Source organism: Aquila chrysaetos, chromosome 4, assembly GCF_900496995.4.
Source record: "Aquila chrysaetos chrysaetos chromosome 4, bAquChr1.4, whole genome shotgun sequence".
Classification (NCBI taxonomy): Eukaryota; Metazoa; Chordata; class Aves; order Accipitriformes; family Accipitridae; genus Aquila; species Aquila chrysaetos.
In genome coordinates, this window is record NC_044007.1 from 37,045,865 (window position 1) to 37,061,131 (window position 15,267).

Sequence of the window (15,267 nt, forward strand, 5' to 3'; positions counted from 1 at the left end):
TAATTTGATTGATATTAGTTATATGCTAAGAAATACAAATGTGGTTGAAATAGATATTGACAGTTGTAAAATATACATTGGGTACAAGTCTATATGCATCTACACTGCTCAATGAAAGAGGGCCAGGGCATGAACCCAAGGACTGGACTCCTGATGTCCACACTGCTTAGTGCTTAGTTCACTCCTTGGCTCTGATTTGGACCACACCAGTGAACTGCCTCCATGTGGTTGGTGAGGAATGGCTATGCCACAGAGACCTCCCACATGTCAGAAGTGGCTGAGCCGGGTTTGGTTCCCCCCGTTCCTGCAGCCACCCAACACCGCAGGCTGTGTGCGTCAGGGACCCCCGTGTCCTCATGCAACACCGCAGGGGCTGCAGCACACACTGCAGTACCGTGCCGTAAGAGCTCTAGTGGTTGCAGCACAGGCCTTGTATTACCACAGAGGCTTAAAAATAAGAACAAATGGAAATTATATTTTGGGTCCACAGGAACATCAGCACAGAGCCAAGGGGAGACCCAGGGCTAAGTGCTAGATAGTGTGGATGGGACCAGCCTGGTCTAGCAGCGTGGATGTGACTTTGTTCATGCAGTTTGGTTTTGGAGCTAGGTTTTCTACTCTCTGGACTCACTTTAATTTAAAGGTATAGGTGTATCCATGGATGGAAATTCTGTCGCAAGGCAGCCTCATCTTTCAAGATCAAAAGAACAGCGGGTTGAAGTTGAATGCATTTTTCTAGATGTGTCATTATTAAGCATTTATACTGAAAGTGTTTTGACCTGTAGTGCATGTTTCATGACTGGATGAGCTGTGGCTTGTTTCTTTGAAATTTCCCCACTGCTTGATAGACTGTGAATACTACGAGCCCCCACACCCCAGCAATGACCAAACGAAACTCTGCTGCCACAGGGCAGCTGAATTTGCATTGATTCAGGACATGGCTTGTCTTTCTGAGGTGTCTAAGTGCATTTGGTTTCAGACTACAGTCGGAAACTGCGGTGGTGTGCATAGCACCTACCAGATTCAAGCCCTCAGCCAGCAGTGCGGATTCAGCCAATGTGCGCAACCAGGGAGGAGCTACTGTTTCACGGATGGCAGAGAAATCTGTGGGTTCCACATCCTCTCTGACTTTCAAGTTCAAAGTAAGACTTATCTGTTTTCCTTTCCAACACATATAACCTCACAAAAAAGCGTCTTGCAGATCCCCCTGAATGTCCCCAGTGTCCAAGACTAGAATTGTTAAACCAAGGAATGTGCTGTGGATGAAATTATCATCAGTAGATTTCTAGCACATCAAGGGTAACATTGCTAGTTGAAAACTGAATAAATCAGCTACCTTGGCAGAGGTTGGCAGCCCAGCGGGGTGGTGCAGGGGCCGAGGAGAGGCACTGTTGTGTGGCTCTGCACTGACATCTGCTGCCGGAGCCGGAGTAAAATTACCCCAGGCAGCTCCCAGGTGGCTCAGGCTGTCATTGCATCCCTTCAGGTGCGACATATGTTTTTTAAATGACTCTCCAGCTTGTACCCCACTTAGTGCACATTGGTTCTCACTGAAAAATGGTGTCACAGCACAAACTGGATTGCTTTTTGCTGAAACGAAGGGAGGAAGTTTCATTACAGCATTGGACCTAGTGGGCACCAGCCACCCATGGGTGCTCAGGCCTCGAGACAGGTCCTGAGCGCATCCTCCCTGAACAGGTCTTGGCTTCTCGGCCCCAACTGTTTCACCACACAGATCCTCTTGTACTGTGCTTCAGTGACTGCCAGTGTAGACAGCTGCAGGCATCTAAAGGGATTTTGGGGGGGGGGGGTGGTGTGTGTCTCTGCCCAGACCTGCACTCTGAAAAACCCTGCACTCAGCTGTCACATAAACCTGAACTCCAGAATGATGCTATGATCCAAATGTTACCCGAGAGCCTTAGTTTTGGTTTTTTTGTTTTTTTCCTATTTGTGTGCATTAACACTTCAGGACCAAAAGGATTTACCTACTCATAACAGCAACTAACTCATGTCTGAAGGTCTGGAAACGAAGCATTACCCATTTTTGCTTTTCTTGGAGGCTTTAAGTTGGTAAGAGGTCTCACGCAGTCCAAGGGTGTGAGGGCAGTACTGGTTGCCGCCTTTGAAATCCCAGAGGAAGCGTTTCAAATAACGTTGACACCTCCCAAAGATCTGCAAGCCTTACAGGTCTTCCTGTCCAGCTCCAGGCCTTCTTCAGAAAGCAGATAACTATGTACTGCCTCTCAAGAAAGACACACCTGCCACTGAGTTGCAGATCAGAAAAAGCCAGGAAGGTCGTCCTTTTGGCCCTCTCCTTGCCTGCTGTGAGGAGCACTTGCCCATGAAGTCAGATTTAGGCATTCATTTTCCTCCTGAGCCTGCAACTGCCTGATGCCTGTAAGAGCTTTCTGACAGTCACAGTGTGCGCCGCTCATGGACTCAACGGCTTCAGCTATGGGACAAGAAGTACTGCACAGAAAGAAATGCAAAATGTATTGGGATAGCAACACACTGCTTAGGACACCTGCTTAGGGATATGACAGCCTTTGGCCTCTTTCTTTTGGTCTGGTTTTATATTTGAGGCATGTTTCCAGAGAGCAAGGATCAGAGCTCATTGCTTTCTGTACCTCTTAGCTACAGAATGAGTCTCTCATTTTTTTTTCCCTCCACACTCGTATAAAAGAGCTATAAAAAAGGCTCCCACCTAGTTTAGAAGATAGGGCATATCTAAGCTTCTGATAGTTTAGAAGACAGAGCACTGTCCTGGAAGAAGGAAGGTCGACCACTTTCAAGCTGAGGAAGACGCAATCTCTTCCATTTCCTGAATACTTTAAACTCTCACGTAAGAAAGAAGGACGAGTGGGGTGAATGGATGGACCACACTATTGCACCATTCCCTTCTCTGTCTCTACCCATGTGTTAAGAGAGAAGAAAGTATCTTGCTTGTTTCTTTCAAAGAAATGCACTTTCAAACTATGGAGGGCACGTGGTCGGTACTGGATAATTCCCTGCACAAAGATATGAGAGGTAGTTGTATGGGACCTTGCTTCAACTTGCCTTTGTCCTTAAGGTTCTCCCAAGCTCGCTGGCTCAGGCTGATCAGCACCCTGTTTTGAAATATATGAGGTGTTTGCCAGTGTGCTTTCCAGGGGTGGACATCTCTTAGGGGTCTATCTAGCATTGCGATGACTGAGTTTTGAACGCTTAGGTTAACCATTGATCCCCTTTCCTGATTCCCACAAATATCACCTGTAACTTCATGCCTGCAGAAGCATCGGTGTCCAAGGACTGTGTAGAAGAAAGAAGAGTTCAAGAAGCATAGCTTCAGAGGCTGGTTTTAGCTATGAAGCTAATCTTATCCACCAGCCACCGAACGAACATAGAGTGCAAGTAAGAGAGAGTTTACCTTGAAATCTAAATTCCCTTTTGTGATGACTGTTGTGCAAGGAGATACTCCTCCTGACTAGAGACCTGTGGTCCACTCTCATTAAGCCCTCTGTGTCCCGTCTGCTGCGCTTTGCTGTCACAGGGTGAGCTCTGCAGGGAGGAGGGAAAGCGGCAAAGCAGGGGATGGCACTGTGCACCATTGCTTTACTTCTGGGAACCGCTGGTTGTGCAGCTCAGTGCATTGACTTCAAGGAAGAAAGGATGGGATGAATTGGGAATTTAAAAAAAAAAATAATTCACAGCATGTCTTAAACAAAAAATATATATTATTCACATCTCCAGGAATAATTTATAACTAACAGAATGTAGTGTGTTATTTCATTACCCATTGCTTTAGATGTGGATGGATTCTTAAAACTGAAACTGTTAACATATTTTTAAAATAAGTCTTAATTAGGAGGAAAACTGGATCATCTGGACGTCTCTGAAGCAGGTAAAGTAAAACACTTTTTATTTCAAGAAATATTGCTTCTAGACTTTCCTGAAGCCAGAATTGTACTATAAAAGTATCACAGAAATATTATACAAGATTTAAAAACACAGTCTGTATCCTAGTAACTTAAAACCTATGTACAAATAGCATCATTCATGACCATAAATATGTTTTTCTATCAATCAGCCCATGACACATACATCAGATAAAGAGCTAGTAATTTTAACATATTTACAGAGTCCATCAAAAAGACTGCTTCTTAAAATTATTAAAATCCTACTAAAAGAATCTCCTTTTTAAAAAGTTTCAACTTAAAATACAATGAAATGAATGTAAGTTTAGCCTGCAGTGCTTGCAATAGCCAAAAAATACTCACTACACTAAATAACATGTAACAGATAGGAAACACACCTGTGAATTGGACACTATGGAATTACATCTGTTTGAGGTAATTCTCTTTTGTTGTTGTTGTGCTAATTATTTAGAAATTTATAAAAAAGCAAGGGAGGATATTAAGTTTTGAGTAATACAGATTTTCAAAGTAATTTTTGTATTATACTTTATAAAATTTAATGTTTGGTAAAGTTCAAGAAAAAATTTAGAATACAACAACAGAAATTATCTAAACTACTATTTTTTACCTCATGTGCCTTTTGTATCTAAAATAATGTAAATCTAACATGATTTTATCATTCCCTTTAATGCCTGTTCAAAACAAAAAGAATTTAAGTCTCAAAATGATAATAATGCTTTCAAGATATTGTGCAGGATAATAAAAATCAGATGTGGTGACAAAAGCATATATGTATTGATGTAAACCTTTCTACCGGTATCAGCAAAAAAAAAAAAGTCAAAAAACCTCATGGGTTTTTAATACTGACAATATCAACATATAGGGAAACAATCCAATTTAAACAAATCCTCCTACAGTTAACAATCATTAGCCATACCTTTCTGAGAGTAATTAAAGTAACAAAAACATGCAATATTTTTGCTAAAATAATATTCAAAGAGTCTGTTTCCACAATCCATGCTGTTTACCTCTTTCCTGTCAATCTATTTATTGGTTTCACAATTACATGAAACAATGAGCAAACTAAGAACATGTAAGGTGTTAGATTCATAAATGGTATGGCATACAGATTTTAAAAGTGCATTTTACTTAAAAGCGTGACATTAGGAATTTCCAGTGGTTAAAATAATTTATGAAAAAGACATTATGCAGACAGATTGGGTGGACTGAAACATTCATTCATGGTGGGATCATCTGGAAATAGAGGACGTAACTTGAACATCCTCTTCAAAGAAATAATTTTTAGCTCTTGGAGAATGTGCTACTGCATTTGAAAGTTAACACTGTTTCTTTTCATTAAAAACTGGAAATCTTGCTTCCCAGTGGGGAGAATTACTGTGAAAGTATGTGCGTGTGAATAAAAAAAATGCACACAGACAAATACTGAACTGGGCTCAATTTAGCTGCAAAATGTATCTACAATAAACATGGAATGTCAGTTGTCATGATTACCTTTATTAGTTCGCTAATAAGAAAAAGGAGAACTTATTTAATGGTTTACAACTTGATCTAATCCAAGGAGAGTGGAGCTGAGGCACTGCCTTCTACATTTAGGATTTGTGAAGTTTCCCCTGCAAGACTCTGTTCCTTTTTTTTCAAGAAAGTTCCTGTTTTCTGGGTACTGATAGATGGATCCCTGATGGATACATTTACAGCCTGATGAACGAGGGGTTCATTGGACCTCGTGGGAAGATATATTTGATCTTCAAATATATCTTCCACAGTGTCACTGTCCTGATGAGTGTCTTTTTGAGGAATGCTGATGGGTTGTAGCATGAAGCTATGCCGTGACTCCAACTCTATCAAACCGTTTCCACTGAAATCCATATCAAAACGGTCCGATTCTTTATCCTCCATCCATTTTTCAGCTTGGTGATTATTTCTCCAGTGTGCATCATTCAAACTACTTTTCTCAGGAATATCATTGTTTAATTCAAGTTTCCTCTCCTGACTTAAATTCACTGTGCTCAAAGCGAGGGCTGCAAAGTCTGTTGGCACGATAAGCTGCAACTCTTCTGCGGGCAGGCCGCTCGATTCTTCAGCAGAAGTCATTTCCACCAAGGTAAACGGCGTGGATGATTCGTCCCCGTTGCTTCGAGCAGTGTTAGCCTTGTCTGTTTTATTTTGCTGGTAGTAACTGTTCAGCAGTGCAAACATTCTATCTACATCCTTCAAGTAATTAGTCCAGTCAGCCAGACTAAGTCTATAGTTGTATCTGTATTCATATACACTTTCATTCACACTGTACAAGTCTTCCAGTCCTTGCCAGTCAATGTCGCCAGTGAAATTGGGCAGGTTAGCCTTCCCATCCGTCCCATAACTGTCCTCTGTTGAAAGAAAGAATAAAGCCTAATGGTGAACACCAGCCTAAAAGAGCAAGCAAAGCTTCCACATGTGTTTCTACTCCAATTTGCTTGAAAGCACCACTATTCATAACGTATGTAGTTCAAAATGTAAGATGCTCCACATCTTCGGTCATCATATTAATGATTCTGGGCTCAGGTGTGTTCACAGCTCCTGCTGAACACACAGCAAGAAGCTCCCTGTCGTCTGCTACATCCTTGGACTGAGTAAAAAAGAGCAAAATCTGGTCTAACAGGGCTTTGTGATGATGGTCAAAGATAAATCTTTCCTCTGATATTTCAAGGCATTAAAGTTGCTTCAATACATGAATAATCCATTTGCCTTTCCTGAGCACTCACCAAAATATGGAATAAACAAACAATGGTTAAGTATAAGGGATGGGACTAACTCTGAAAGCCATTAGTGACTTGAAATTCAACAATGCCCACAGGAATTTGTTGTCTGGGTAGCTCAAGACATACGGTCTACAAACCAACCAGCCACATTTTATTTAGTAAATGATAGTCAAAGTTAGTATTTTATTTACTTTGTAAACATTCTTTTTAATTTACAGGAAGCAATTAGGAGACTGCTGTAAAAGCTGTAAAAACTTGGTGTGAATTAATTTATAGGACTGCACCACTCTGTAAAATAGTGTTAAAATGTACATAGATATAGAACGTCCTAAAGGGTTTGCTTTTTTTTTTTAATTAAAAAAAAAAGCTTTCAAAGAAAATGTCTAACAGCTTTATCAAATAATAGGTTTGAATAAAAGGCATACATATGAGTCTAAGTAGCAATGGAGCTGCATTTTATATTGATCACAGCCAGAAAAAGCAAAGACATGAGGGAAACCCATTTCTAAAAGATTTTTAAAATTCACTACAGTGACTATAGCGACCCAGATTATCAAATGTAGTGTGAAATTTTATATTGACAAGTAACACTGAACACCACTATGTCATTTAATTCACTGTGCAGACTGTGTTCAGTTCAAAGATTTTATCAACTAAGTGGACTACAAGGAAAAACTAATCAGATGATGCAAAAGCCTGTCAGGGAAAGTGACAAATTTGTCCTTACAAATGACGTTGTAGGCAACATTTGGTAATTAGTTCACTGAGATGACTTACTCTCTTTCTGAAAATTGCAGAGGCAGGTAAGCTAATAGCAATTACCTTGGAAGTTCAAGTGGCTATAGTCCAACAGTGTGAACTGAGCACAAATATTTATCTATATTGAACCCTTCATCCCTAGAGTAGGTTCTTGGCATCTCCATTAATATGTTTGCATTTTAACTTGGCCTTTCTCATTGTTCGAGTAAAACAGAAGGTATAACTTGTATCTATCATAGCTTATATTCTTTGCTTCTTTACTAGCTTGGGATTTCACAGTGGAAAGAATTTCTCCACTATTTAGTCCATCTCATGGAAAGTCAGAAAAATACCATTATGGTCAGAAAAAACCTTGAGATTTTCTTATGATAAGGGGCCTTATTCTGCACAAAAGCAGAGCGCTTTCCTTACTTGGAAACACCTGCATCTTTAATCTTAATTGATATTTCTTCACTTAATACAACAGCTGCAAATATTTTATAATGTAAAATTTAATTTTTTTTTTTTTAAAGCAAGTTATAGAAATTTTTTTTTGCAAACACTTGGCAAACTCCCTATTACAGGAGGCGACACAAGCTTTTTGGATCCGATAGGACAGCTATGACAGAGTGTCTTCCTTCTTTCTTTTCCTGAAGTAGACAAGAGAAATGAGATCATGGCACGGCCACATGAAAGCCATCTTCGTAAGACAAATTATGGAAAATTTGTTTCCTGAAACAAAAAATAATTAAATACTGCAGAGGTTTCAAGAAAGAAGTCTTACTATTCCAGTGCTTAGAGGCATAAAGGGCCCTAGAAAACATCATAGGAAGGGATGCATTTTTGAGGAATTTAGTCACCAAACCCTCTAAGATACTAACCACACTGCAAATGTGACAATATTTAAATTTTGCACTGTTATTATTTGTATTGATATTTTCATATTTTTTTTCTTTGCCAAATCAGAGCCTGTATAGGAAAACAAACTGCTGCAGGAACAGTCAGTGGCCAAAGTGGTTTGATATGCGGTGGCACGAACTGAAACAGGAGCGCTGCTGTTTGACCAGTAACAGGTTTGGGGATGGACCAGGGCAGTGGGGGGCAAAGCGGGAGCCAGAAAGGTGCCTTTGGGTCCAGCGGACCAGGCGGTGGGACAGAGGGTTGAGCTGAGCTAGCCGGGATGGCAGGGTGGGCAGCGGAGGAGTCTGGGGACAAGTGAAGAGGAGCAGGGTTTCTCATCAGCCTCAGCAGCCGGCCAAAGAGGCTGTGCTGCAGAGAAGTAAGGTCAGCAAGCAGTTTGCTGTATTCCTACAAAATAGCTCAAAGGCTGTGTCAGAGCTACATGGACCTTCATGCTGGGTCTATCTTTTCCCCTCTAAAGGTGGCACTGTGTCTGCAGTCTCAGAGGAGTTTCACAGCTGAGAAGGCACTGCGAATTGTTGAATGATCTTCACGTCAAGCAGAAAAAAGTAACTTGTTCGAACACATGAGAGAGACGTAACTTGTATTCATACATGTTAAACAAAGAGGAAAGCAAAGTCTTAAGGTCCTAGAGCTGGCTGTGTGTTGGTTGACTGAGTCACCTCACAGCTTAATTCCACAACTTACCAGTAAGCACAAAAAGTTTACCACTGAAATCAAAGCATATAGTGGGAAGGAGAGAGGCAAGAAAAGGTTTTCCCCTGTAAGAAATCTCATTATAAATAGGTGTGAAATGGGAAAGTGCAGACGAGTTGCATTTGAGTAACAGCATGGCAGTGGTTTCCTTGATCAATACTTTGGAATCTCTCAGCTATGTCATAGACCCAAAAAGGGGAAAAATTGTTGCTAACTGTTCACAGTAAAACATCTTCCAATTTTTAAAAATCAAGCATTACCTAAGCTTCAATCTCCAATTATCATACCCTGGAGTCCCATGATGCCATCCGTGGCTGCGCTTCCTCAAAACTAATAAGGGATCTGGATATATCTCCACTGAGACTGAAGACAAGTAGGTACAATCATCTTGGTGGCTTTGAAACACCTCAGACAAGCAGGAGAGGAGAAAGGAGTGTGCAATTCCCACATCCAGTTATCAACCATGTCTGCAGAGTTGTTCTGTCCCTCAGAGGACATGAGTTCTTCCCCGTTGAAGCTCTCTCCCTATGTGTTAAGCAAACAGCACTATACTGGCTGTTTCCATACAGGCCTCTTGTCTCACCGTTGTAACACCTGTAACGCTGTACTAACTCAGGACATTTTGAACTGGAAACAGGTCTGAGTGGATGAACTACATGATCTGAGGGAAGCTTAAGGGGTAGTTCAGATGACTTAGCAGCATAGGGCTTTCCCTTCCTTATTCCACTGGTTTCTCTGCAGGCATCAAGAACAGGTTCCTCTAAGACATCATTTTAATGATTCCTGATAAATGGGTTTTGTTCATTCAAAAAAATTTTTCTTTTAGAAAAGAAAACCAATTTCCACCAAGATGGGGATTGAACCAAAATATTGAGCCCAGGCACCTGTGCATGTTGAGAAACTGGGTGTCTGGAATGTAATGGCATAGAGCAAAATCACTTGTGTTATACTATACCTGCTATTTATCCCAGTAGCATAATGCTTATTGACTCGGTATCAGAAGTTAAAATGTTTTAATTACTAAAGAGAGTAGCAAGATATAATTTAAAGATTAATCCTGTGTGCTCTACTATTTCATGCAATCCTACAATTCAAAAATGCCATTTCTGTTAGATATGTAGTTAAAATGAGGAATGCTTACAAGGACATCTTCTAATGAAAGATTTAAAAGCATAATTACAGGGATTACTTTCTATCATTGTAGTAACCAGTTCCCACCAAGCTGTAATGAGCAATGCAAACAACTGGGACATAACCAAACAAAAGCTTATCATTTTCCTAGATCCCAAAACTACTCAAGTGAGAAAATACAAAATTGGCTGCAAGGAAAAATTAGCTGCTTAAATTGGAGATGTATAAAACATTGAAATACATTATCTTAATTGTTCCCTCGCTGCCGGGAGCTAACGACAAGGTTCTTTTCAGAAGGCCCTGTGAAAAAAAGTTTGACGTAGACTTGTATATTCCTTGAACCCAGTTTACATCTCAGGTAAACAGTGTATATCAGGAGCTAATCCACCAAAGCGCACGGAGAAGAAAATGTATAAAATTGATATACCATGAGAAGATACCAAGTCTAAATATGACACTTGACAGACTTTAATCTGTTTTTTACCCTGAGTACAATTATTGCTCAATGAACAGCAAGTGCAGTACTGTTAAGACCTGGTTTTTTTCAGTATCTTCAGGCTTTTGCTTTATGTCTGACTGGTTCCTCCACCAGGAGAAACTGGGCTCTGCATGATAAACATGTAGGTACGATAAGTATACTTGCAAACGTCAGTCTATCATGTATTCGTCAGCTTCATGCATTAGGTATAAAAAAACCTCACCTGGTGCCCTTCCTCAGTTCAAACATTAAAATTTTTTAAAGAAATTTCATTTCATGTGCGTGTGATCTGGTCTGAAAGCATCTGTTCCCCTACCCAAAGGAGCCTCATCTTTCTGCCATACTTATATTGACCTGCCTCCTGCTAGCTTCTGAGCACATGCTGCTCACACTGAGCACTGCTTTTGCTTAAAGCAGCATCTGCCAACATTTCTTAAAGCCAATGAGAAGATTTTACTTTACTTGCATAGGTTCGATCAGGCTCTTTGGATACCTATACCTCTGAAAGCTTTTTAAGCACATTCGGTTTACGTTTAAAAAGCAGCTGTACAGACTTCCTAAATAAAACCAGAAAAAAACCCCAACCCATTAAAAATCAACCCAACAACAGGAAAACAACTCAAAAGAAGTGATTCTTTTTGTGCCATTTTCCCGGTGTAAACATCTAAGAAATACAGGCATGGAATATGAGCTGTATGAAGTCTTGCTATGACAATGAGCTACGTTAAATGCAGAATGGTAGATCTAAAAAACAATAGCCAAGTTCAGTGTAAAGTAGTTAGAAAATGCATGCATCAAAAGCTATGCTGTGTGCAATATGGCAGGATACAGACATTAGTTGAAATGGACTGGAGTCATGCAATTATTTGGAAAGAAGCTGCTGAGGAGAATAAAAAAGTGTGGATACCTGTGTGGATCATAGCTTCCTCCATCTTTATTTCCTGATATAGGAAAATACAAGAGTAACTTTTGTTAGTGTTTAGAACTTGTAAAACCATTCACAATGTAGTTTTCCATGCACAGCATCTAATCCCTAAAAAGAAATGTACTGTGTTAAATAAAGACAGAGCTGCAGTCCAACAAAGATTTCCTGGAAGTTTTATATAAAAGAACTGAAAAACCACAGTTTTTCAAAAATAATAAAACCCCCAAACAATTAGATATTGTAAAAAAGAGAAACATTTGTAGCTAAAGAAAGAGATAAAAAGATGCAACACCACAAATTAGGTAGCAGGGAATATTCCTGTAAAAAAAATTCACAATATTCAATCAACCAAATTTAAGTGCAATGAATTCCAAAGTTATGAAGTATGAATACCAGCTATTTTTCTACTCAGAGACTGTTGTAAAGAAATACCGCTTTCCTCAAAAATCGAGGGCACTACTGCTGATTAGAAGTCTGCAATTTAAGTCTCAGTTGTGTTGTAGAGTCTGAGGTTGTTCATATAGACAGACAGCAATTGGAATAAACACAGGATTTAATACCTCGCCTACTACTGGGAGGCAAAAACTAACCGAATAAACCCTGCAACAGAGAAAAAAGTTGTGACTATGAAAGACCTGCATACGTTTGTTATTGCTTAGCGCAAATAACATGATAACCTTTCTGCAAAATTTCTGCCAAATGTTGTTGTTTGCCATCAATATCTGTCTAGAATAACCTGTGCAAACTTGCGAAGAAGCTTCCTGGTCATGTGGTTATACAAGATGGTGTATGTGGATCATTCCAAACTATTCAGAGCAAGACTTAGGAGAGTGACACTTCATGGATACAATTAGTACTTAAGCAGATGAAAAAAACCCGAATAAAATGGAAATAAACACTTCTATTTTTCTTGTACCTGTTTCAAGTCCCTTCGGCCTCGGATTGCACTGCTTATAACCTTGACAACTTCGCAGTTCCATTAGCTGTATGTGTAATTGATTCAAAATGCCTCTTTCCACTGTGTGTACTGTATTTGTCAGCTGAGAAAAAGAGGAATGGAGGGAAAAAATACTTGTTAGCAGAAATAAAACAAACCTAGAGGAGTCTGGTGTACAACATTTTGTAACAGGGAAGGGGGTTTACCTGGTAGGGATCAGTGTTCATATCAAAATATTCCAAGAATCCAGTTGCGAACTCACAGAAGAGGAAATTGTGGGTGTCATTAACTGTTCGCAAACACCAGTAAGTGTTGTTATTTGAGCTTGTGCAAGCACAGAAAGAGCCCACTGTAATTAAAGAAACAAGTTATTAGCTTTCAGTGGAAAATAATCTGTTTCTTCTACTAGTGGAACTTCTATAGATCTTCACGTACTTAAATTTAGATCAATTTTAAAAAAAAATCTACTTGAATAATGTTAGATTCTCATCTAAAACAGAATAAATGTTGCTAACGTAATCTTCACAGACACTTAAAGAAAGCAGAAGATAGTGAATCTTATAGTTAATGAGGCATATTCTGTTCCGAGTTATATACGGTTTATTGGGATGGAGCAGAATTCAGACTTTACAAAACAACAGCACAAATCCTGATCCTTAAGGTTTGTATACAACAAGATTCACTGGAATTGTTTACTATATGTAAGGGTACCATTTCCCCCAACAGTGAGTAACCTTAACCTAGTAGAGCCTCTGAGATACAAGTACAAGAGAAAATTACAGAAGTGTAAGCACTACAGAGGAAGCTCAAATTGCTGGTTGATATCATAACTGAAATGGAAATGACATGGCAGTCAAGAAAGCGCGAGGCAGTGTACGGGAATGAGGCAAGTGAGGGAGATTAGGCAAAGAAGAGATGGGTTTGCAAGCAGGGAGCTTGCCTGGCACCTTGAATGCAGGAAAGATGGAAGAAGCAAGGTGGGAAGGAAGGCCCGCGGGTAATCCTATGCCTCATTAAAAGCAGCTCTCTCTTACTGGCTTGAGATTTCCTAAGGTAGCCACTTAATTATAATTCTGAACTGCAATCCCTCATTTTGTTTATTTGATACACAAATAAGAGGGAAATTGAATCATTCAGTCAGGCTTTTGTAGGACAATCTCAAGCAGTGTAACTGGATTACAGATTGAAGACACCTGGGTCCAGGTGTCACAGTGATGGGAGCATCCATAGAGGAGACCTGGCTATATCTTATCTATAATCTTGTTCTTCCAGCAGAAAAGGCTGTAGGAAAGGTATCTCTATATTTTCAAACTGCTAACAAATTTTTGCTGTAGAAGAATGTCTCTAATTCCAATAATAAAATATTAATATTGTCTTAGATTTTTATTTAGATTTATTTAGATTTGTTATTAGTACTGTGACTAGCTTTAACAGTATCAATGTTTTGAACAAACTTCATAAAAATAGTAATGGTATTATAATACATTAGCTCTTCTTTAAGTTATGGACTGCGTCAAAGGGAATTTTTTTTACCCCACAAGTGTTAATGGAGCATTTCCAGAACGCACAGCAATATGAGAACACTTTTCATAACTGTTACTCCACAGTTAAAAAGTGATAAGCAATTTCATTGTTGTCATTAAAACAAAAATCATGCATATGACTACTTTAGGAACATCTTAAAATGTAAGAAGTGTATTAGCAGAAGTCCTAGTGCAATCAGAACAGATTATCACTAGGAGACAATGTCTTCCTCTGAATGAAAAATTGCTCTTAGCAAATTTTCTGCTTGGAGTCAAATATCTTGTAACTTAATCATCATTTGATCTTGAAGTTTTTGAAAGTAAAGTTTTTAATCACTTTTCCTCCACCACCAAAGATGAGAAACGTGTTGTTCTGTTAATGCTGAATACCGAGAAATGTTGAAGCATGCCTCAGTAGGATGGTTATCTATATACCCTGAAGTTCAAAGGAACTTAAAATATTTTCTAGCTATAATATTTTGATCTTATACACCAAGTAAGCATTCCACAGTTGTGATTTTTAAATTCTTTTAAAATACAAAAAATGGAATAATGGGAAGAATTCATGAGGGAAAGTATCTGTATTTTCTTCACAATAAGTTAAGTTGTTTACGATACACTTTGAAATCAAAGTGATAAAATTAAAGTAGACCTTTTATGTGCTGAAGTTTAGGACAATGTTAAAGGTAAGTCCCAGAAAGGATTTGTGACAATTGGAAGAATAAGGTTGTTATTAATAAGCAGAAACCCAATTAAAATTCTTATGAAATATTTAGTCAACTTGATCACCAAGCATGACACAAATCTCAGTGGCTGGTTACGAAAGTCTATGTTTTAGAGGCCAATTCGCCTTTTCGTTTCTGTAGTGTTTAGTATCGAGCCTCTTGTGATAATTTCGTATAAATAAGTAATGCAACAATTACAAGCATACTCAAGTGACATTCTTCCTTCATACGTCAGAATAACAGCAGCAGCAGCATTACTAAGTGCTGGTTCTTCAAAATAATGCTCTGATTGCATGAAGTGCAAACTCTGGAACACAGCAGAATAACCCAGATCATATCTGCATGTGGACATAAGACTTACAGTTCCAGAATGGTGCTGTTTGCCAGTGGTTGTTGTCGTGCGTAAAACACGTCAGTCCAGGAAGGCTACACTCATCTCCTTTCTTCTGGCGCTTTTTCCCCTTCCTTTCTTTCTTCCTTCTTCGGTTCTCTTTGAACAGCTGCAGTTTGCCATCCACTTCCTGGGCTGCTTCTCTGTTCA

The 15,267-nt window shown here is 39.3% G+C and overlaps 1 protein-coding gene across 2 annotated transcripts in view; it reads right to left on the bottom strand.

The window, feature by feature from the left end:
* Window positions 1–3,881: 3,881 nt before the first annotated feature.
* SULF1 (sulfatase 1) overlaps window positions 3,882–15,267 on the bottom strand; it is a 123,669-nt gene continuing 112,283 nt past the window's right edge. For both annotated transcript variants that reach the window (XM_030012641.1, XM_030012642.1), the window contains 4 exons: window positions 15,088–15,260; window positions 12,685–12,827; window positions 12,458–12,581; window positions 3,882–6,280 (listed from right to left, as the gene is read on the bottom strand). In XM_030012641.1, coding sequence (XP_029868501.1) covers window positions 5,463–6,280; window positions 12,458–12,581; window positions 12,685–12,827; window positions 15,088–15,260 — 1,258 coding nt within the window. In that variant the 3' untranslated portion in view covers window positions 3,882–5,462. The remainder of the gene's footprint in view (window positions 6,281–12,457; window positions 12,582–12,684; window positions 12,828–15,087; window positions 15,261–15,267) is intronic.